Source organism: Lontra canadensis, unplaced genomic scaffold (genome assembly GCF_010015895.1).
Source record: "Lontra canadensis isolate GAN:19392208 unplaced genomic scaffold, GSC_riverotter_1.0 scaffold34, whole genome shotgun sequence".
In the NCBI taxonomy this organism is placed as follows: domain Eukaryota; kingdom Metazoa; phylum Chordata; class Mammalia; order Carnivora; family Mustelidae; genus Lontra; species Lontra canadensis.
Window position 1 is genome coordinate 6027661 of NW_022631028.1, and position 23803 is coordinate 6051463.

At 43.1% G+C, this 23803-nt stretch overlaps 1 protein-coding gene across 3 annotated transcripts in view; it reads right to left on the reverse strand.

Annotated features, from left to right (window-relative positions):
- TAFA4 (TAFA chemokine like family member 4) overlaps positions 1–23803 on the reverse strand; it is a 175269-nt gene that overhangs the window by 102481 nt on the left and 48985 nt on the right. For all 3 annotated transcript variants that reach the window (XM_032867352.1, XM_032867354.1, XM_032867353.1), the window contains exon 3: positions 18951–19066. In XM_032867352.1, coding sequence (XP_032723243.1) covers positions 18951–19066 — 116 coding nt within the window. The remainder of the gene's footprint in view (positions 1–18950; positions 19067–23803) is intronic.

A 23803-nucleotide genomic window follows, 5' to 3' on the forward strand; every position in this document is an offset into this window, starting at 1 on the left:
ATACAAAATAACACTTGGTTTTAGCACCGAACACCTCCGGAAGCCAACAGACTGGTTTTTAAAGGGGGAGAAGGGTGGGAAACAAGCCAGATTATCCAAAGAAATACTATATATATATATATTAAGCTCTGATTCTAGTCAAGAGAAGATGAGAGGAGTGGAGCAGACCGATTTATCTCCCTCTCATTCTACCACTTAGTAATTTAAATCTGATTCCTGATTCTCCATCTACTTATCAAACACCACAGGCCACCACAAGATGTGGTCTCTAATGAGAGCGATCCTGCTTTCCCTCCCCTCTGTGGACTGTTGGGTCCCGCTCACTCTATCCATCAGCGTGGCATTATCTCTAACTTCTCTCATGGAGCAAGGAAGCCATCACATAAAGCCATCGGACTCCTATATGAGGAACAAGGCTCATTCATTCGGGAAAATGCTTCGTGGAAATGCTTGTCGTCCCTCATACAGGTACCATCCCCTCAAGTCTCCATGCTTACAAGGGTATCAAGAACAGGGTCATGTCATCAGCTTTCACAATATCCTTTTTGTAATTATGTTATAGTGAAGTTAACAATACTATCAACCTACTGTACCTGCCATTTTAAGGAACACCTGTGTGAAGCAAAAATATTACTTTGTGCCTTTCTCAGCTGATGGGAAAATGAGAAATTACACTTTTATTTCTCAATTACATTTTTTCAACCAATTTGTATATAAAACTATTTAATGGGTTAGCATGAAGGGGGCACTATTCTATGTAATGGCTGTGTCTGAGTGTGTCCATGTTTAATGGACACACATCCACACAGATGCAAATGGAATCCTCACAGCAACTTTACAAGGTACACACAGTTGCTTTATCAGCTGAGGAAATGAGTGTTCAGAGAGGTTAAGTAATCCGATTAAGGTCACACAACTAATCTGGAAGAAACCAGCTTTTGTTTCCAGGTAATTTTGATCCTGGATCCCAGACTCAACCAATGTGCTATAAATGACAACAATGCTTGAAATTTGAGAGAAAATCTTCTAGTTATTTTTATCTTTATTCTTGAACATGTGAGCCAAGTCTCACAAATTCAACTGCTTATACTGAAGGGTCAAGGGAGTCAACATAAATGAGGGAAGCAGGTGGCACAGGGAATGAAAACTGCCCCAAAGGCTGGGAACAGCTAATAGTCAGCTACGGCAAACTGTCACAAAGCAGAAATAAAGACTCAGTGTTGCCCCAAATCTGAATTTTTAATGTCAAATCTTGTGATTTTTCAAACAATGCAACCAGTTAAAAATACTTATAAAATCATCTGGCCAAAAATAACATATATGTGGGCCTAAATGACCAGTGGGTCACCACGTTGAGACCTCAGCTTCAAACAATAACCTACTCAAATTTTGGGTGGGATAGGTCAAATCATTGGCAATAAAGATGTATGATATTCACATGTCATCGCCAATATCTGTTTGATTGGTAAACACTTGAATCCCAATCCCCCCCTCCGCCTGAGACACTTAACTAAACCTGTTTCTTAATTCATGTCTTCTTGCCGCAAAGTTTTTCTTTGGTCAGGTAGAAAATGACCTTGCTGGTTCTATTTATTATTTAACAGAACTCCGTCTCAAAATCCCTGTCATAATCCATAATAAAATAGAGAGCGCAAAGCTTAATCGGCTGTAAATGTACAGTAGTTAGCTTTCGCCGCAAAATGCTAATAATATTTCGAGAATGCCATTTCTCTTCCTGGTCTTTGGACCAAATTGGTTAATGGGCTGAGACTCGGGAAATAATGGAAATAATTTAGGCAGAGAACTTGCCAACCATGCACCAACCTTGAACTGCACTGCCTCCAAGCCAGGAAAGCAGCCCTGAGATGGCAGCCTACCACACCCGGTCGGCAACAAGAGCTCGCCCATTGGGGTGGACACTTGTAACTCTGACAAAAGCACAATCTAATATTTCAGTCCCAAATGGCAAGTGTCTGCTTTTCCGACATTCTTAGCATCGGATTTTCTTAGATTACTACATAATTAAAACTGAATGTCTCACACACATGTAGAATATTGAAATCCTATGATTCTAAGGAGTTTTCTAAAAGATAGTTCTAGTCCTGGAGGTCCTTAACCCAGCACGCTAATCACATACGCTGATCACTGGGCTGGGACCCTGAACCTGATCAAGCGAAGCCCCAAAATTATTTTTCCAAAATCTTGGCCTTCACATTCCTCCATCTCAAAGAAGACACCTGACCCACAGCTTCTGTGACCACAAAGCAGAACAACCGCTATGGCCTGACATTTGTTAGTGTGCTGTCATGTCACGTACGCACCCCTCCCCCACAACCCAGCAAACCCTCCCAGGCATCCATGGATCTCAGGGAAACTCCTGAACAGGTCCACCCAGGGACACTTACTTGGATCACCAATGCATTTCCTGTTGTTGTTTATTTTGTTCTTGTTTTGGGGTGGAGGAGAACTGGAGCAACCCCGGTGTCCACCTCTGAGAGAGAGAGTTCCAATTCTGGTCTGCTCACGAGTCACTCTCAGGAACCAACTTGGGAAAATCTTTCCCGCTTACATCCCGAAGAGTGGAGATGACTGAAATTTCCCAGCCCTGGGAAATTTCATTTTACATGAGAAAATCGCCTATTATATTCAATATTTGCTCAGTTACAAACAAAAAACAAAAAAACAAAAAAACCCACCATATTGTTCCAAGTTCCTTGTTAATAAAAATAAGACACCTGTGCTTCTCCTTTCAGAACTCTTTGCCTTGGAAAGGAGACAGACACGGATCCTCCTCATCCTCAAGGATAAAGGTCGCATCAGTGGGTTAAAGCCTCTGCCTTCGGCTCGGGTCATGATCCCAGGGTCCTGGGATTGAGCCCCATATCGGGTTCTCTGCTCAGCGGGGAGCCTGCTTTCCCTTCTCTCTGTCTCTCTACCTGCTTGTGATCTCTCTCTCTGTGTCAAATAAATAAATAAAATATTCTTTTTTAAAAAAAAGGATAAAGGCTGCAAAGGAAGTGTCCACACAGGGCACGAAATCATGGAATTTGCTAGGTCCTCCATGGGATGGAGAAGGCACGCTGCTCCAACTGGCCAGGGAAGGGCTGGGCTGACCTCCCCTCGACCCAGCCCTACAGCCTCCGTGAGAATGTCATGGTCCTGGAAGCTTTTCAGGCATTCCCCAACTTCCCTCTCCACATGTGGGCAGAAAGGAACCCGAGGAGTCCCCAGAATACTACCACCTGCGACGGGTCCCCCTCCTACCTGCTGGAACTGCAGACTGACGACACAGATGCCAGTGACAGAGATTCGATTCCTAGACACCTGAGAGGGGCCACTGATGTTCCCCAAATCAGTCACACCACAAGATCCACTGGCCAAGAGTGCAACACGATGCAGGAGCTCCCACACCTGCCCACTGCCAGCGGGTTTATGCTCGGTGGCCCTTCCCAGCCGGCCCGAAGGGAAGCTCGCCTTTGCTGACCCCTGAGGTCGGGGCAGGGCAGCTTCCCACCCAACCATCGCGTCGCTTCCCAAGAGGGAAACAGTTCTCTGACGATGCCACCAGATGCCCGTGTCTGCAGGACCCCTTACTAAGACAGCAGACTTGATACCTCAGGCAGGGAGGCCAATATGTGGCTGTTAGATACAGCAATTCTTCCTCTTTTTTATGTTGTAGTGAAACCTACAAGTTTCCTCTCAATTAAAAAAAAGCAAAACACTATAAATGCGTAAGACAAAATTCATAAGACTGCAAAGAAAAATAGTCATGTTACAATGCACTAAGTTCCAGTTGGTTAAGCATCTGCCTTTGGCTCAGGTCATGATCCCAGGGTCCTGGGGTCGAGTTCTGCATCAGGCTCCCTGCTCGGCAAGAAGCCTGCTTCTCCCTCTGCCTGCAGCTCCACCTGCTTGTGCTCTCATTCGCACTCTCTCTCTCTCTCCCTCAAATAAATACATATAACATTTAAAAAAAAATAAGTAAATAAATATGAATAAAATAAAATGAGTTAAGTTCAGAATCCAAGCAAGCTTTAAATATTATTTATGACGTGTGCGTACACACATGTAGTTGTTAGTAAAAATAGGCAGAGAGCAGCATATGAACCACCTGCCCGTCCTGACAGGGATGTGTATTTTTACCCTAGTTACCCTCTCTTTATTAACCTGTTTCTGAGGGTTTACCAAACTAGTCCCTATTACAGAATATTCAGACAGCAAGATTCTAACTCTATTTTTCAGAGAAGCCAGAGCTACAAATATATTCTAAGGGTGACATTCGTGACTCTCTCCACTGCGCATGCCACCTTCTGAACCATCAGCAACACGGATCAAGCAGAATAAGAACACGGTCAGGGGCCAGGGAGCAGACTCCCGGCGTTCGGTGACCTCGGACAGGAACCATCTGAACTGGGATCTCAGGGACACGGAAACCCACTAACCACACCTGCTGACCCGTGTGTGACATCATGCCTTGGTGACACCTCAAGGCTTGAAAGAACCTTAGCGGAATATCCTCTAATTGGCGCTTTCACGTTACTATGACTAAGAATACATTTTACTGGTAAGAATAAAGTTCACAGTCTTCTGAGCAGATAGTCATTGCATTGCTATACCCTGATGACAAAAATGCATACGTGAAGGGCATCTGGGTGGCTCAGTTGGTTGAGAGTCTGACCGTGGCTCAGGGTTAGGATTGCGGGGTCCTGGGATCGAGACCGTGTTGTATCAGGCTCCCTGACTGGTGGGGAGTCTGCTTCTCCCTCTCCCTCTGGTGCTTCTCGCCCTGTCCCAACCCATTCGTACTCTGTCTCTCAAATAAATAAAATCTTTTAAAAAACAAGCATATATGACATGGCATTATTAGGAAGTCCTTTTAAGTCCTTAAGGCTTCTCTCCATCAACCCAGGTGCCCCCACATTGTCCATCTGAAAATCCATCTAACTTCTGTGTTTTACAGCTGTAGAAATGGAGGCCAACAGATTCAACCGTTAGTCATAGTAATTTTTCATCGTCTACACAACTAGTTAATCGTCTCAACCTGGAAGAAAGGCTGGTCACCTGGCTTCCAAGTTGGCAACCTCAGTGTTCAGAGCTGCGCAAGTATGATCTGTTAAAAATATTCTGAAAAGCTGTATTGTTTAAATTATTGCACACCGTTATTTTAACTTACTAATTCAGACTAATTAGTGTGGTAATATTGGTCTGGCTTATTAACATGCCTAAGTCATTTAAAAATAAATTCCTGATTTTATTATTTTCAAGCACTCTCAGCAACTTCACCTAGGTAACGAGAGGAGAATTTATAATTAGCAATATTTTTATTTTACCTACTAAAAGTGCATTAAGCACATCATATACAAGAATTTACTCACAATAGGGGCGCCTGGGTAGCTCAGTGGGTTAAGCCTCTGCCTTCGGCTCAGGTCATGATCCCAGGGTCCTGGGATCGAGGCCCGCATTGGGCTCTCTGCTCAGCGGGGAGCCTGCTTCCCCCTCTCTCTCTGCCTGCCTCTCTGCCTACTTGTGATCTCTGTCTTTCAAATAAATAAATAAAATCTTAAAAAAAAAATTAACTCACAATGAATCCCAGGCCTAAATATAAAGCCTAAAGCCAAAACATTTTCTAGAAAACCACCTCTGTGACCTTGGGTTAGAGGCAACTATTTCTAAGACATCAAAAGCACAATACATAAAAGAACACAACAGGGAGACGGGGCTTTATCAAAACAGAAAACTTCTGCTCTTCAAAAGATAACAGGAGGAGAATGAACAGACTGGGAGAAAATATCTGTAATTCATTTATTTGGTAAAGGAATTGTAGCAAGAATATATAAAGAACTCTCAAAATTCAGGGATGCCTGGGTGGCTCAGTCTATTAAACACCTGCCTTCGGCTCAGGTCATGATCTCAGGGTCCTGGGATCGAGCCCCGCATCAGGCTCTCTGCTCAGCGGGGAGCCTGCTTCCCCCTCTCTCTCTGCCTGCCTCTCTGCCTACTTGTGATCTCTATCTGTCAAATAAATAAATAAAATCTTTAAAAAAAAAATCGCCTTATGGTATCACTACACACTTACTGAAAAGGCTAACATTAAAAATACAGAATGTTCCAAGTGCTGGCAAGAACAAGAGGGAACTGGGGCTCTACTTCACTGCTGGTGGGAGTGGGATTTGGTCCAACCACTGTGGAAAACAATTTGACCATTTCTTGGGGCACCTGGGTGGCTCAGTGGGTTAAGCCTCTGCCTTCAGCTCAGATCATGGTCTCAGGGTCCTGGGATCGAGCCCCACATTGGGCTCTCTGCTCGGCGGGGAGACTGCGTCCCCCCTTCTCTCTCTGTCTGCCTCTCTGCCTACTTGTGACGTCTCTCTCTGTCAAATAAATAAATAAAATCTTTAAAAAAAAAAAATTTGATCATTTCTTAAAATGTCAAACGTATGCCTACCACATGAACCAGCCATTCTGCTCCCTTGTACTTCCTTGAAAGAAAGGAAAGCCTATGACCACTTTGTTCATTTGTATAATATGTTCATAACTCCTATTTGAAATGGTCTCAACTGCAAACACCGTGACCGTCCATCAATAGGCGAATGGATAAACAGTGTGTGGCGGATTACTGAATTACTCAGCAACTTTTAAAAATGTGCTATTGGGGCACCTGGGTGGCTCAGCTGGTTAAGTGTCCAACTCTTGGTTTTGGCTCAGGTCATGATCTCAGGGTCCTGGGATCCTCAGGTCATGATCTCAGGGTCCTGGGATCAAGCCCCACATAGGTTTATAAGGTCAGCAGGGAGTCTGCTTGAGGATTCTCCCTCCCCTCTCTCTCTGCCCCTCCCCTCACTCATGCTCTCTCCCAAATAAAGAACAGAAAAATTTAAAAATATTATTAAAAATGAGCTATTGATACACATGACAAAAAAATCTGCACAAAGAAATCAAACAAAAAAAGAATACATACTGTATGGTTCCACTTAAAACTGTAGAAAAAGCAAACATCTACAATGACAAAAAGATCTGTGGTTACCTGGGGATGGGGAGGAGGGGCAAGAGGGACTGGTTATTAAGAGGCACAAGCAAACTTTCAGGAGTGACAGGTATATTCATTATTTTGATCATGGAGACGACTTCATGGTGTACATATGTATGTTAAAACTTATCAGACTGGGGGCTCCTGGGTGGCTCAGTCATTAAGCGTCTGCCCTTGGCAGAGGCGTCGGGCTCTCTGCTCAGTGGGAAGCCTGTTTCTCCTTCTCTCACACCCCCTGCCTATGTTCTCTCTCGCGCTGTGTCTCTCTCTCTGTCAAATACAAAAATAAAATCTTTTAAGGATTTTATTTATTTATTTGACAGACAGAGATCACAAGTAGGCAGAGAGGCAGGCAGAGAGAGAGGAGGAGGCAGGCTCCCTGCCAAGCAGAGAGCCCAATGCGGGGCTCGATCCCAGGACCCCGGGATCATGACCTGAGCCGAAGGCAGAGGCTTAAGCCACTGAACCACCCAGGCGCCCCAAATAAAATCTTAAAAAAAAAACAAAAAACCTTACCAAACTGTACTCTTTTTAAATAAGTTCCATTCACTCAATGTCAGATACACCTCAATAAAGCTGTGAAAAATAAGTAAAATTAAAAGAAATGCCTTATGTTCTAAATGTAGTGTCAAAACTCCATCAACTATTCCATTTTAACCTCACAAAAGGGGTGCCTGGGTGGCTCAGTGGGTTAAGCCTCTGTCTTTGGCTCAGGTCATGGTGTCAGGATCCTGGGATCGAGCCCCACATCAGGCTCCCTTCTGAGCAGAGAACCCCTGCTCTAGCTGCCTACTTATGATCTCCCTCTCTCTGTGTCAAATAAATAAAATCTTTTAAAAATAAATAAATAAACCTCACAATAACATTTTGAAATATGAGATGTTGTTACACCCATTTCCAGGAAAAAGGAACTGAGGCTCACAGAGAATGAATAACTTTCTTACTCAGTAACTTCCATAGCTAGAACTTTACAAAGCAAAGGCACAAGCATTTTGATTTCATGTTAAATAAAGGCTTCCAAAGCAATTGACTATTTTTTAAGATAACTTAAATAGCTCCCAAGCAAAGATATATAGATCTTTATCCCTGGCAAATATATACACTATTTATTTGCTTAGCAAAAGTCTTTGCACGGACAGCACATGGGTAAATACCAGCCCAATCATTTCAGAAGCATCACCAATTCTAAAATTAATGGGGTTCAAATCAAGGTTTCAGTGACTTAAGAAAAATAATCCAGGTTCTGGTGTGTCACACACCCAAGAGTTGCAAGTGAGACTCACTGGAAAACCAATTCAACATCACCACAACCCAGGGTAGAAAAGACAGCTTAATAGCCCTCTTGTTCCCACCTAGAGAGATCAAACACCTGAGTTTTTCTTCAGGAGCAGATAGACTTGCAAGTGCATGCACATACACGTACACACGTATACACACACACACACACACACACACACACAAACCCTGGCAACTAAATTGCTCATCTAGCCATTCTGCGGATGTTTCAAATTTCTAGACCCTAAAAGTACACTAACTAGAAAAATCATAAATGTTGATTGCTGCTCTCTCTCTTTACATATGGCATTATTTCCTATAGGATAGGATTGGCCAGCAACAGCTCAAGCAGGTGTAAGTAATATCGTCACTTGGAATTCACGATCCTCCGCTGGTCCACACTTCCTTGGAAGTCTCTAAGAGGAGACCACAGGACATTTGACGAAGGAGCCCTGAAAACAGAACCATGTTCTTTTCCCTGGCTCGAAACTACGCAGGCTTTCAAAGCTCCTCTTAAAAGAAGAGCCTTCCACCATCCCTTGCACATGCTTTCCAAACTACCAAGTCAGTGACTACATTTGATTTGGAGGAAGAAGACACACATCTCAACTTTGTTCTCCTTCACCCACCACCAAGGTCAGGTTATTCAAGTCTCCCACCCCCGCACTTCAGGTATTTATTTCTAGTCCTTTAGCAGGTACCTAGGCAGAAATCAGGGATGAAACACAGAAAAGCTATCTGCTTCCAGCAACACTGATGCTCATAGTATCTTTTTCCTAAAACAAAGTTCTCTATTATTTTCCCTTCTGAATTTGGGACCCCAAACTCACACCAAACAGGGAAGAAACAGGACCGCACAACCCCGGAGGAAATGCCACTGCCTTCAGGCTCTCCTCACCCTGTTTAAATTGGCTACAGTTCTCATCTGCTTCCAGATATTCCCAAAAACATAAGCACTGGAGGCACATGGCATTAGAAGTGAAACTGTTTTTTTAGCTCTATACATACATAGCTCTATACATACACATCTCGTAATCAATTAATCCTTTCTAGCAGTTTTCCGAACATCTCTTCAATAGCATTATCTCCAGAGTGCTATTCTGAGACTACCCTCTGGGCCACAATATTTCAGGCATTCAAGCCACACCTAGAAAAACACAAAACCTCCTTTTTCTTCCTGCCCCCTTGCCACCCCTCCTGATTCTTTTTACCAGTGATTTCATTTTCCTTATCTGGGATAAAAGATTCTGATTTCCTTAGATACCAGTGACATCCAGATGAGATACTGACCCATAGCTTTTTAAACCCCAAATTGTAGGCTTTGTTTAAATGAGTTTAAGTGCGTGGCTTGAAAGAACAAAGAGGAACTTTCTTCTCAAGGGTAAGGAAAATGTTCTCCTAACTACCCAGAGAACCCTTCAAAGGTGGCTCTCTCCCTACCCTGCCTCAAAGACTCAGAAAGGGGCAGCAGGAGAATCCTGCTCTGCAGAGTAGGAAGGCTCAAGCTCATTTAAGGAACAGAAATTCTTTACTCTTGGGTCAGTGAAACAACCCTTCCTTCCCTCGAAAAAGGAAGTGAACCTGGCTCATTTGTCAGATATTTTGCAGAGCTGACCTTGCCAACAGCATTGGGACTTGAACTTCGAGCCGAGGAGATAAGAAATCGAATATTAACACCTCGTGTCCTCTGTTCCTTTCTCTTCTTCTTAAAGCTAGAGTCTTTTAGCATTCAGGAATGGCCAGGCCAATGCAAAATGAGTATTTTCACAGTCCTTTCAAGTGGAGATGGAGGGCAACTTTATACAGAGAAAAGAGACCTAGACCTCTCCCAGCCAAACTGTGGCCCACAAACACTAAAAGAGAGACTCAACGCCCCTGGATCAAACTATAGTTTGGTAAGAGCTAGAATCAAATTTCTTTCTTTCCCCCCCTTCTGAATCAGTGGTTCTCATCTTTGGCCGCAGGCAGCTGTTCAGTAATACCATGGCCTGGGCTCCACCTCGCAAGCAAGATTCAGATGGGACAAAGTTGCAATGAAGGCACTGTGCTTTATTATGTAAAATCTCCCCAGAGAGAGAATTAAGTAGACATCATCATGTAGATGCCCTTTTCAATCACCACCAAAACAGAGGTTTTTTGACCACCCCGCAGTCCTGTTTCTTGTTTATAAAATAGAGGATAATTGTAGGGAGTGGCTTATACAGAGATAGATCTATACAGTTAACAAAGTAACCATTCACCCATTCACTGGGCGTGCAGCAGGAGGAAGACAGACAAGAACAATTACAGAAGGAAATGTACTAAAACTGTATCACTGGATTGCACTCAGGTGGGAAAATGCCCATTATTGGCCAAAATAAGCTGTCCAGGGAGGAACTTCAAGACCTTCAGGCTGGTGCCAACACACACACACACTATTTCAAATTATTTTGACGCTTCTCTCTTCCTTTATAAAAGAGAACGATCTTATAAAGAGCTCTTATAAAGAACGATCACACAGGCAGTGATGAGGATACGGAACGATCTTCCCCAGTCTTTATGACTTAAGGTTACAAACCCCACTTACCTGGCATTTTCCATAAACCTAGGAGTAGACATTCAGGGGAGGGGAAAAAGAACTAAATAAAACATAAAAATAAATTAACCAAAATAAAAGGAGATGAAACATTGTGCCCTATGATTGACCCATGAAAACACAAATAACTTCTATTTCTCATCTTTCAGAAAGGATTCATAAGCATGCGCTGTTTATTACAGTAACCTCCAGCCACATGTGGCCCTTGAGCACTTGAAATGTGGCTAGGGCCATAGGTAGAAATAATATTTTGGATGCAGGTTACATAAAATGTGTTCATACTAAATTAATTTCAATTTTTTTTACGTGGTTATAGAACATGGAAAATTACCTATGTGGCTCTCCTATCTCTACTGGACCACGCTGCATTAGACCAGGCTTTGTTTTTGCTTTTGAGCTCTTCTAAGCCTTGCCTGCCCCCTAGTGTCAGAATCCGGCAATACAAGCAAGTCATTTTTCAAAATCTGTTTTAAATACAATTCATTTTAGCCTGCGAAGTAAGAAATAGCAGCTTACGTGCACAGCTTTATTATTTGCAGTGTTCACCAATGACAAATTGCACTTGAGCCTCACCAAAAAAGTCCTGTACTAGAAATTACATTCCCCACTCAACTGTTAACCTTGGAAAGAAAGAGATTTCTCATGGAAAATTAGGCTAAAATAGTCAATCCAATCAAAGGTATCTGCAGGGTTCCTATAAAATTTCAGCCATTATAGGAGCCAGAAACATGAGCCCAAACTTGGATGCAACCACTACTTTTCAATTTATCCTAAGTTAAAAATAACACAAGGCACCTGTAGGGGCCACTTTCTCATAAACGTTATTTTGAGTTAAAAAGCAATCAGGACCCAGCAGAGTCAGGGAAAGCTCTTTACCTCTCCTGACAACTGTCTAAAAAGAGTTTTGGGGGGGGTGTCTGGGTGGCTCAGTGGGTTAAAGCCTCTGCCTTCAGCTCAGGTCATGATTCCAGGGTCCTGGGATAGAGCCCCGCATCGGGCTCTCTGCTCAACGGGGAGCCTGTTTCCTCCTCTCTCTGCCTGCTTCTCTGCCTACTTGTGATCTCTGTCTGTCAAATAAATAAATAAAATCTTTTAAAAAAATAAAAAGAGTTTTGATAGAAGATCTGCCTGAGGAAGAGAGCTATCACCAGAGGTAAATACATTATCATGAGAACTGGGTCTGGTGCACAGGGAGAAGAGCAAAGCCTGTTCCATGAAAGTCCTCTATGTCCCACTCTTCCTAAGTGGCCCAGAAAACAGCTGTTTACTGAACATTTACTGTTCCGTTTCCTAAAGATTGCATTTCTTTTCTTTGAAGACCCAAACCCTTACTCCCTCTCCTTAGTTCACAATGACATATATACCACACTCTGCCTGTCTTTGTAATTTCCACGTTGGTATGCCTTCCCCATACACAGCCTATTAAGTTCAATTTTGCTCCTGTTTATCTGTCTCATGTCATTTTAATTCTTAGTCCAGCTAGAAGGACCTTGAGAGAACAGGATATTCTAGTTCCCTAACACACCAAAGCCGGCAATTCCACCATTCAAAGATTCATCATTTATAATATAGAAAACAGGAAACCTAGGTTACCATAAATTTCGACAGTACGGAGATCTACGAAACAGAATACATTCCAAAGGAGAAGGCAAATTTCAATAAAGATGGCTAACATGTTTTCAGCACTACCTGTGTCAACACAATTCTTAGCAGTTTCCAGATATAAACACAGGCATGGCTTGGAGACAACCTGCAGGGGCAGTTCCAGAGCATGGCAAGGAGGTCAACATCACAATGCACATAGTGGATTTTGTTTTCCAGTGCATGGAAAAATCATGTGAACAATATACTGTGGTCTATTATGAACTACAGTTATGTCAAAAAAAAAAAAAAACAACAACAACAACGATGTCCATACTTTAATTTAAAAATACTTTACCACAAAAAATGCTAACCATCCTCTGAGCTCGCAGAGTTCCCATCACTGATTGATCACAGATCGCATAGCAAATACAGCCATGGCAAAATTTAAATGTCTCGAGGATTACCTAAATGGAATTCAGGGACACGAGGCAAGCCAATGCTATTGCAAAAAAATGGCACCGGTACGCTTGCTGGATGCAAGGTTGCCACAAGCCTTCTGTTTGTTAAAAAACAAACAACAACAACAACAAAAACTCCAGTCTTATGGAGCACAATAAAACAAAACACAATCCAACTGGGTGTGCTTGTGATGGACAGCTACTTACAAACCTAACACGACTCTCTCTTTCATTGTCCCCACTTTACAGAACAAGAGACTGAGTCCCAACTTGGCTTGACAGCCCACCCAAGAAGAAAAGGAGAACCAAGCACACATGCAGCTAGTACAACTCACTGTGCCATAAACAATAAAATCCCCTACTTCTGACCACGGACATGTCCAGTCTCCCGCAAGCACCCCGCCAACTGTGACTGGTTAGCTCATTAGCTGGCAAGCAGGGGGAAATCTCAGACCTGTCACAATTCTCGGCACCCGCCCAGCTTCCCGCACCTCCAAGTCACTCGATCCCCAGCTTGTTAAATATTCCTTTTCTCCTTCTTGCCTGGGGTTGAGCTGAAACATCAGTCTTCGTAAAGCAATGCTCTTCATTACAGTCCGCCTTTTAGAACAATGAAAAACAAGCCTTTGTCTCTTATACACGATAAAGCTTCAACCTCTCCTGGCATTGATCTATCCCCCTGCACCTACCCACAGCCCTCAACTGTTCTCAAAGCTGAACATTTCCAGACTCCCTCTCCTTCTGGATGACTCTAAATATATGAATATCTACTATTTATGGAGTGTTTACCATGCTAATCCATCCGCCTACTTTGTCTTATTCAGTCATCCTAATAACCTCATAAGGGAAACAAGTAGATCATTTCATTTTCACAGACGATGATGCAACTTCAGAGAGGTTAAGTAGCCTGGACAAAGTCAAACAGCCAGATGTGCAGAATCAGGATTCTATTTGACTCCAGAGCCCAAACACTTGATTCCCTTCTTCATTCCCAGGTGCGCTCCAATTTTTGGGGTTCTTTGTCCACCTGGACAGAGAATACTACATAGGAGGCTTACGCTGAAACAGATATTAAATAGTAGCTAAGCAGCACAGCATTTTTGCGCAATTTACGCACCCCCAACCGGGTCCTACTTAAAGCTCCCTTGGGGAAACAGAATCACTGAAATGAATTTGCAAACCAGCAGCATCAAAGCTCTCTGTTACATCAGGAGACAAGCTCTGGTTCTGTCTTCAAAGGGGAAATTGTTAATTTTTTGAAGTGTCCAGTTATTCCTAGGACTACATCTCAAGTATGTGGGGTGCTTACTGTCCCAAACTCCTCATGCCTACATCGGATGAAATTTCTGCAAAGATCCCCACAGGATTAATTCCACAGGATTCTCGAGTTTCTGAAACAGCCTGAGTCTTTCCACCGCGTTACATTTGCTGCCCTCTTGCGGGGAAATGGTGCTGCTTACAGCAAAAAATGAAGCAAACAAAAAAAAAAAGAACCAAAGGACAAATTGCCAGCGAAGAAATAAAAGTTAACTCTCGCTTCCTTTCAAAAGAAACTGACCTATGAACTGTCCCCTTCACCTTTTCTATAGCTTGAGGCTACAAAAACCCACATCGTCTCACACTCAACCATTACCTCAAGCTCAAACACACACACACACAAGCGGTATTTTGTGTTTTCTAATTCCTTAAAAATACCACTTCTGGACTCTTACAGAAGCTTATGAAAGCCATTTGCCTTAGAGAAAGACTCCCACCACTTATCCTATGAAAATTCGGTGGAGTCTCATTAGGTTTGGTTTTTTAATGCTTGAACTAAAATGAAAACTTCAAGCCATACCTAGCACCTCATCTTTCAAAACTGAGGATAAGTCCCACCTTCCTCCCCTTTATCTTGGCAAGCCCTTGTGAAGTCTCTCCTTGTTGATACCCAACCATCAACAAGCCACTCTCATCTAACTAGGGATTCCTGGGGCCACAGTTCCCTTAATTGGCCAGCACAAGCCACAAAGCCCTTGGGACGGTAACAAGAGGCCTTTTGGACACAGACACAGAGTCTTCTGCAGTTAACCCTCAGCAGCTTGCCCTGGAGCTGTGTTGGGTACCCCCACAGTGGAGTAAAACCTGCTCAGTTTCTCAGCATCTCAGTATAGACCGCCTCCCCCACCTTCCATTGATTCCGACCCTGAGTTTTCCATCAGCTGAGCTCTATACTAGGAAGAAAACCACATGGCCACTGCAAGGATCCTAGACTTCCTTCCCCTGAAGGTCATGAGTGAACATTTATAGCAGTCCTCAACCCTCTCCCCATCTCTCTCTCTCTCTCACACACACACACACCCCACCCCCAAGCATCACTAGAATGGGAGGGACGCAGGAAAGTGGGATGGAATGAAGAAAGGGATGGTCAAAGCCCTCCAACATCCTCAATCTGAAAAAACCTTTTGCCCATCATCGAGTAAACAATCAATAGAGCCAACAGAAAAGTGGATTAAAACATGCAACAGCTTAGGGGCGCCTGGGTGGCTCAGTGGGTTAAAGCCTGTGCCTTCGGCTCAGGTCATCAACTCAGAGTTCTGGGATCAAGCCCTGCATCAGGCTCCCTGCTCAGCGGGGAACCTGCTTCCCCCTCTCTCTCTGCCTGCCTCTCTGTGTACTTGTGATCTGTCAAATAAATAAATATAATCTTCAAAAAAAAAAATGGGGTTATGGACATTGGGGAGGGTATGTGCTATGGTGAGTGCTGTGAAGTGTGTAAACCTGGCGATTCACAGACCTGTACCCCTGGGGCTAATAATACGTTATATGTTTATTAAAAAATAAAAAGAAGAAAAAAAGAAGATATGGTCCATAAAAAAAAATAAAAATACCAAAATAAAATCTTTTAAAGAAAAAGGAAAAAAATGCAATAGCTTAAACAAAAACGAAACAAAACAGCCCACCAGCACATTAAGAGCGTCATCAGTCAGAAAGAGATACAATGCCATAGAACGGACACGTTTTCATTACTAGATGGGCACACAAAACTTGCGAGCACCCGGAGTCGAAAAAGGGACCGGGAAATGGGCGTTATCGCACTGTGACCGTGGGTGGAAGTATAAGTAAGTCCCGAAGTCTGGAAGGTCGCTCTGGTACGATTAAACCACGAACGCGCTGCAAAGGAAGCTGCCCGAGAGGCACCAGAACGCCGGTACTCCTCGTCCCCCTGGGTCCCCGGCTGGAACGTTCTCCCGTTGCCCCGCCCCGAAATACGCTTACGGGCTTGGGCTCCAGCCAATGGCCGCGCAGCGCACGAGACCCCGCCCACACTTGCGCGGGCTCCTTACACCTGCCAGCTGAACCCTCCAGCGCATTTCCCCTTGCAGCCTGCTGGAATGACGGCCCGTCTAGGACAACCTTGGCAGCCACAGGTTGAAAATGTTAGCACTTCCAACCACCACGGGTTCCAGAAAGACTGCAATACAGGAGGATCCTCCAGAGGATATATTTGCCCCCGACCGCAAAGACTCAGGAACAAGAAACAGACCTCGATTTGCTGAGCCATTTTTGTATTCGGTCTGTTGGTTACAGCAGTCGGGCTACTCTCGCTAATACATGTGCATGCACTTTAACTCAAGATCTCGCTACTAGGAATTCACATGAAGTCGGAACATATATATTTGTATAAATACGGTAACAAGTCAAGTGTCCACAAAAATGGGGAGGAATCAAATCATGTATGGCATGTCCTTACCATAGAGGACTATGTATGCGGTGTTACACAGAGTGATAGATCTGTAAGCACGCAAATGAAAAGATTTATAAACTCTATCGTTAAATGGGGAAAAAAAAAAAAAAAACAGGGGCATACAGATAGGTAAGTGCATACACACATACTAGGGAAGCATTCTTTTTTCCTGTAAGGACAGTTGTGATGATTAACTTTATGTGTCAGCTTGACTGGGCCACGGGATGCCCAGATATCTGATTGAACATTATTTCTAGGTGTGTCTGTATGGCACAAAAAAGTGGGAGAAAGCTGACTTGGTTCTTTGCCAGACTGTTGAGCTGGGACATCAGTCTTCTGGTGCCTTCACTGTTCCTGGTGCTCAGCCCTTCAGACCTGGACTAGAATACACCCGGGCTCTCTGGTTATCAGACCTTCAAACCACATCACTGACTTTCCCGGGTCTCCAGCTCGCAGACCGCAGATCATGAGACTTCTCAGCCGACAGCTGTGTGAGCCAATACTTCGTAATAAATCTTTTTATATCACGTATATCATACACATGCTCTCGTGTGCACGCAGTAAGAAAATGAGAACACCAAGCCCCCTGCAGGGAGGAACCAGTCCTGTCTCCTTTGATGGTTGTTCAGACAAGGGGTGAGAAAGATTTAAATCCCAAAGATGAAAGCAGGAGGAATCCCCTAAAAGCCAAAGGACATGTGCTGGGAATCCAAATAAAACCAGCTAGGAATTCTAGGGCTGAAAATTTCATTCCTTGAGCATGATTTGCCAAGGCTTTGCTCTGACTTCTCACTGTCCTGAGGGCTGTTGAGTCTTGGCTTATAGAGAAGATATTGTCCGTATTTCTCATGCACATAATTCTAATCTTAATTTAGATTTATACCTATGCTTGTGCCTTTTCTAAATTCAAAGAAATGAGGATTGCCGCATGGATAAAAATTGAAGGTTCAGTCCTGTCCTCTGTCTCCTTCAACTTCTAATCCCATTTCAACACAATCTCTCAAGCCGAGTTCCTGGAAGTCTGGAAATCTGCTCTGATAACTTGCCCCACTGAAATGTTCTGCCTGATTGCTACCCAGACTCTCAGCCTCCACCCAAGAAGAGAGATAGGAATTAAACAGATAAGACTAATGACTTCAAACACTCTATCCTTCAGAACAAGCTCATCAAAAGATACACAGTGCAATGACCAACTAGCTGTAGGCACTTCACAGCAGCCAAATGGTATTGATTTTATGCTGATTCATTAAAATTTCAATTATTTTTCTCGTCTTCTCTGAATTTTCACTGGAGGCGGGAAAAAATGAACCGTGAGAGATTTTTTAAAATCATGGTAAGCCTAATATCCTGTCTTAGCCTTAAAATATCAGAATAACTGAGTGGAAAGCACGGCCTGGTATATGTCTGAGGGTAAGGATATCTGACAAACTTGATACATTAGACCCGAGGGAGGCAGAATTTACCTTTCTATCTGGTTGAGAGTCTGAGACTCACTTTTTCACTAAGCGGTCCGAGAAAGCCTGACATTGCCACCCTTCAAATTACTAACACAATGACAGCAAATTAATTATTTGGCGATGAGTCTACAAACAAATACAAATGGCTCAGGAAAACACATTGCACTGGGGAGTTTCCAAGTCTGTATCACTTTAAATGTAGATGTAACAAGGAGAGGGGGGAGGGGCACATACACATGCACCTGCACAAACAGAGACTCAAGTGATTATTTTCAACTTTTTTAGAAATAAGCAAAGTATAGACAAGGGTCTCATGAGAAATTACGGGAATGATTCTCTAAAACCTTAGACACATTTTATTTTAGGTCCCATGCAAAAGCTACCATTGCTTTTTTTCTTTTCTTTCTTCTTTGTTTTTTTTAAATCATTCACCATCTTTTCTCCACCAAGTGGTCTTAGATTATCTAACAGCTTCACTCTAGCCCTGGAAGTGTTTAAGTTTACCAGTAAAGACGTCCTGCCTTCAGAGGAACCGACAGGAGTAATACATACGCAAGGGAGGCTGGATTTCCAGGATTCTTGGAGAAAAATCACTCTAAGAATGGAAATGTATTCAGGAAAGGAAAAGGAGGGGAAAACACCTGGAAACCATCCTTTAAAAATGTCTAGAACACTCTTTCAGCACCAAACCATTGAACAGCATCGCCCTGATGTATCTCAGGTTCACTCAGATTATTTACACACCATCAGAAGCTCTTGTCAATTACCTGTGTCTAAAATGTGGACTCTGACGTTTGAAAGGGTTTTATTAATTGATCTCAGTGGTGCATAATGAGCTTAAAGGGCTTACCTGTGTGTCCCCGGAGGTGCTGGCTCGAGGCGGACATCAGCTTGCAGCACACCATTAACACATAGGCCAGAAAGAGCCAGTGTGACAGCAACACTGACTTAGCACAGACTCTCATCCTGGAGAGAAAGCAAGATGCGAGTCAGTGAGGGCTCAGGGAGGTGAGGCTCTGGGGCAAACACGCAAGCAGGACCTGGGGGAAACTGGAAGAAAACAGCAAGTGAGAGGCGCTCAGCGCCGGACTTCTTTTTCCCCAAGGACACTGAAGGCAAATCAAACCTGATTCCCACTGTGCGTTAACTCAATTTCCAATGAACGCTTTTTATAATTACGAGTTTTCCAAGTTAGCAACATGCTTCAGTGAGAAGTCTATTTACGAAGCCCCACTGTGTAGCCTGACTTTTCCTCATGGAACGTGGGGGTAACATACTATTTTATATCATGAAATCAGAAAGCTACACACGAAGAGCTGGATTCAGATAAAATAGACCTGGTTTCTGCATCTCAGAGAAACCACAGAAATGGTCACACTCAGCCCGAGACTTTTCTCCTGGTTTCTCTGAGTGTATATTAATAAATGATTTTCAGTATCAAAGTTTGGTGGGAATATGGCCAAGTATAGGCGAATGTAAAATAAACTTAATTTCTTATGGATGTCGACAGATGAACACATAAAGATGTGGTATGTATACACAACGGAATACTATTCAGCCATGAGAAAAAAAGGAAATCCTGTTGTTTGCAACAATTCAGATGGACGTTGAGGGCATTACACTACGGGAAATAAGATGGAGAAAGACAAATACTGTTGGATCCCACTTATATGGGAAATCTGAAAAAAGACACACTCAGAGAAACCGAGTAGAGCGATAGTTAGCAAAGGTTGGGAGGTGAGAAAAATGGGGAGATATTGATCAAAAGGTACAAATTTTCAGTTACAAGTTTAACCAGTTTGGGGCGCTAATGTACAGCACGGTGATTATAGCTAATAACTCTTTATCATATACTTGAATGTTGCTAAGAGTCGATCTTAAATGTTCTCACCACAAAAAAGAAATGGTAATTATGGACAGGATGGAGGTGGTAGATAATACTATGATCATCATTTTGCAATTTATATATGTATCAAATCAGCACATTGTATGCCTGAAACATACACAATGTTATGTGTCAATTACATCTCTATACAGCGAAAATAAATAAACTTCACTTCATGCAGATGGACAGTACTGAAACAGTTGCTTAGACAACTGAATTGTCTAATTCGGTTCACAAATGTGTATGTATGTATAGTCTACTATTCTCAAACAAACCCAAAAGAAATGAAATAAAAGGAAAATATCAAAAAAGCATTTTCAGGGTGCCTGGGTGTGGCTCAGTCAGTTAAGCATCAAACTCTTGACTTCAGCTCAGGTCATGAACTCAGAGTCGTGAGATCGTGCCCCAAGGGCTCTGTGCTCAGTGAAGAGTCTGTTTTGAGATACTCTCTCTCCCTCTGCCCGTCTCTCTCTCTCTCTCTCTCTCTCTAATAAATAAATAAAATCTTTTTAAAAAATGCATTCTCCCCTCAATTTTCTTCTTATTGTAATTGAAGGATAGTTGACATCTCCACTAATTTCCTCCTGCTTTTGACATTTTAGGGAAATTATAACTAGATTAACTTTTGTTTGCTATTTTTTTTTAATTAACTTTTTCAAACAAAGTGGGACAGAGAGTTTGGCATCTGAAACTCCAGTGACATTAGGTTCTGCCTGGCACAGGTATCATGATGTCTATGATGTCATTCACCGCATCGGGTCAAGGGAACCCCGTATATTTATATTTATACTTATTATTTATATACGCACACACATATGCATACATATAATGCCATGTATAAACACTGGTTGGAGTCCAGTTTGCCCCACTAGAGGCAGAGTTCCTGAAGTTCTGGAAGAAAGGGTCTCAGAGACCAAGAGCATCTCGACCAGAACCCTAAGACTGTGCTTGAGAGAAAGCACAGCCTTGGGGACCTAGCACCCAAATCATACTCCAAAGAACAGGTTCTACCCCCACCCTTCTCTCTTGGCCTCTCGCAATGTTGTCAAATAGATCTTGTTGAAAGGTATCATTCCGTTCGTTGATGTGAGACTCAGTCTGCCTTTGAAGCAGCCAGGTCAAGACAAGGTTCTAAGATCATATTTGAGCAACTCCGCCTTCAAGGAGACACGAAGTCTTGGCTTCTCTTTGCCCTTGGCTTTGGAAATCCTGAGCATTCCAAACTGACATGGGAACATCAGGTCTCTCTGCTTGAAAGGCCCTGCATGTGCTTTAATTTCTCAAAGCACCACCCTCTGTCTCCCCAACTTCACCTTGCACACGCGAGAGATAGACACCCCAGGAGCAGTTCCAAAAGTGGCAAAGAAAATAGGTGGGTCTACGTGAGCTTCGGTACGAGCACAGCTGCCCCTTGAACATCACGTTTGAACTGTGTGGGTCCACTTACACATGGAGTTTCTGCTATACATTGTGGTATTATAAATGTATTTTCATTCTTAGGATTTTTTTTTAAAGACTTATTTATTTGAGGCAATGGGGCAGAGGGAGAGAGAGACCCAATGCTGAGCATGGAGCCGGACTCAGGGCTCAATCCCACAACCCTGCGATCAGGACCCGAGCCAAAACCAAGAGTCAGACACTTAATCAACTGTGCTACCCAGGCATCTCTCTTAGGACTTTTTAAAATGGCATTTTCTTTTCTCTAGCTTACTTTATTGCAAGAATACAGTAGGTAACACATATAATATATAAAATACATGTTAAGTGACGGTTCATGTTATTGGTAAGACTTTCAGTCAACAGTAGGCTCTGAGTGACTAAGTTTTTGGGAAGTCAACTTCCCCAACCCTCGTGTTGTTCGAGGATCAGCTGTCTTTAATTATATTGTCATTTCAGGGAACTGATTATTAATTTATTACTAATTAGGGAAAGCATGTAGTTTCTGCATTCGCTGACTTTGTGAATGAAGCGCTCTGTCCCACCCATAATGTCTTTAAAATTCCAGTTGTTAACTCCAATATTAGTTACTGATCAATGGTCACAAAGTCTCTTCCCAAAAGGTCAAAAATTCAAATGCCCACAAGTGAATGAGTAAGCTGGCAGGACCTATGGCCTTGGTGAATGGCAGGGACTGTGGAGGCCCGCCCTGGAGACCCACCTGGGGGCAGCTGTCACCACCCCAGCCTGTCACCGTAGTGCAGAAATGTGAGCCCAGGGACCCCAGGACTAACTTCTCAAGAGAAATTGGACTCTGGTATACGATCTTCCCAGTTTATATGTTGGCAACTAATTCCGTTTGTTTTATTTTTAAAACAGAGCGCAAAACAGACCAAGTAACACACATTTTCAGGCTGCATAAGGCATCTTGGCTTCCAGTTTGCAGCAAACTTTGTGGCCCCCAAACAAAGCATTTGAAGGAATCAGATAAAGGGGGTATTCATTTCTCTTCCGACGTAACAAATAAACTGCCCAACTCAGCAGTTGAAACGATATGGACATGGTTTCCACAGTTTCTAATAGTTTCCTTAATTCAGAAGTCTGGCACATAATAGCCAAGTCCTCTGCTCAGGGACACCCAGGACTGGAATCAAAATGTCATCTGGGCATGTCCTCATCTGGAGGCTCAACTGGGGAAAGAATGGCTCCTAACCACCAGCACACTACTGGCAAAATCCATTTCCATAGGCCCCTATAAGCGAGATCCTATGTTCTTGCTATGAGCCAGGACCTGCTCTCAGCTCTGAGCGGTGGCATCCTGAACTTGACCACATACGTGGACCCTCCTCAGGCTGCTTCAGTCTGAATCTCTTCTTCCAGGAAAGGTGGAAGAAGAGATTCAGAGCTAGAGCTAGAGCTAGAGCTCACCTGGTCAGGTCAATCCTATCCAGGATAATTTCCCTTTTCATTAATTCAACATCAATATATTTGAGACTTTAATTACATTGACAAAAATCCCTTCACCTTGGTCATATAACCATAACCTAACCACAGGAGGGAACCCCCATCATATTCACAAACATGTCCACACTCAAGGAGAGGAAATAACCCAGGTCGTACACACAAAAGGGTACACGTCTTAGGGGGCCATCTTAGAACTCTGTCTACCAAAAATGGGCAGACAACCCAATCACAAAATTTTATCCATACACGTGGTTTACAAACATCCAACTAGGTATTCAATCTAATTAGTTTAAGTGATTAATCACACAAGTTAACCTCAAGATTTATATCACTGAAAATGGGCTCTGAGGAAAACATTACCCAAAGGGAATGTGCTCTCCTTCACTGTCCTTTTCTTCAGCTGTCACTCCTCAGTGCTGCTGGATTGACCTGAGGACAAGCAACCCCTTGCCCAGTCCATGTATCCACCATCCATTTTCTGAGATGTGAGCAATGTTGCTGAGAACTGCAAGTACGCATTGCTCTCTCTCCCCATGCTAATAAACCCATCAGACACAAGCTGGTTCTGAATCCCATCTTCTTGTTCTTAATCCAATTTCCAGATGCCCAGATCCCTATTGTCTTCTTAAATCTTAACCCTCCACTGAGTATCATTAAATACTTTTCTTCTGCTTCATGGGTTGGCTCTCCTGCCTCTAACCATAAAGTCCCACACAATTTAGTCTCCAAATTCAGACTAAGTCTTTCAGATGGTCTCTAACCTCTCCTATCTAACATACCAGAGAAATTTTGTTTCCCTATTAGTCCCTATATCATCTAAACCTGTCTGGAAGGGTTTTACCAAATTGGGGAGTAGATTTGAGATGATCTGAGTCCCAAGGTTGGGAATTGGTGAGCAGGAGGCTTATCCAGGGACA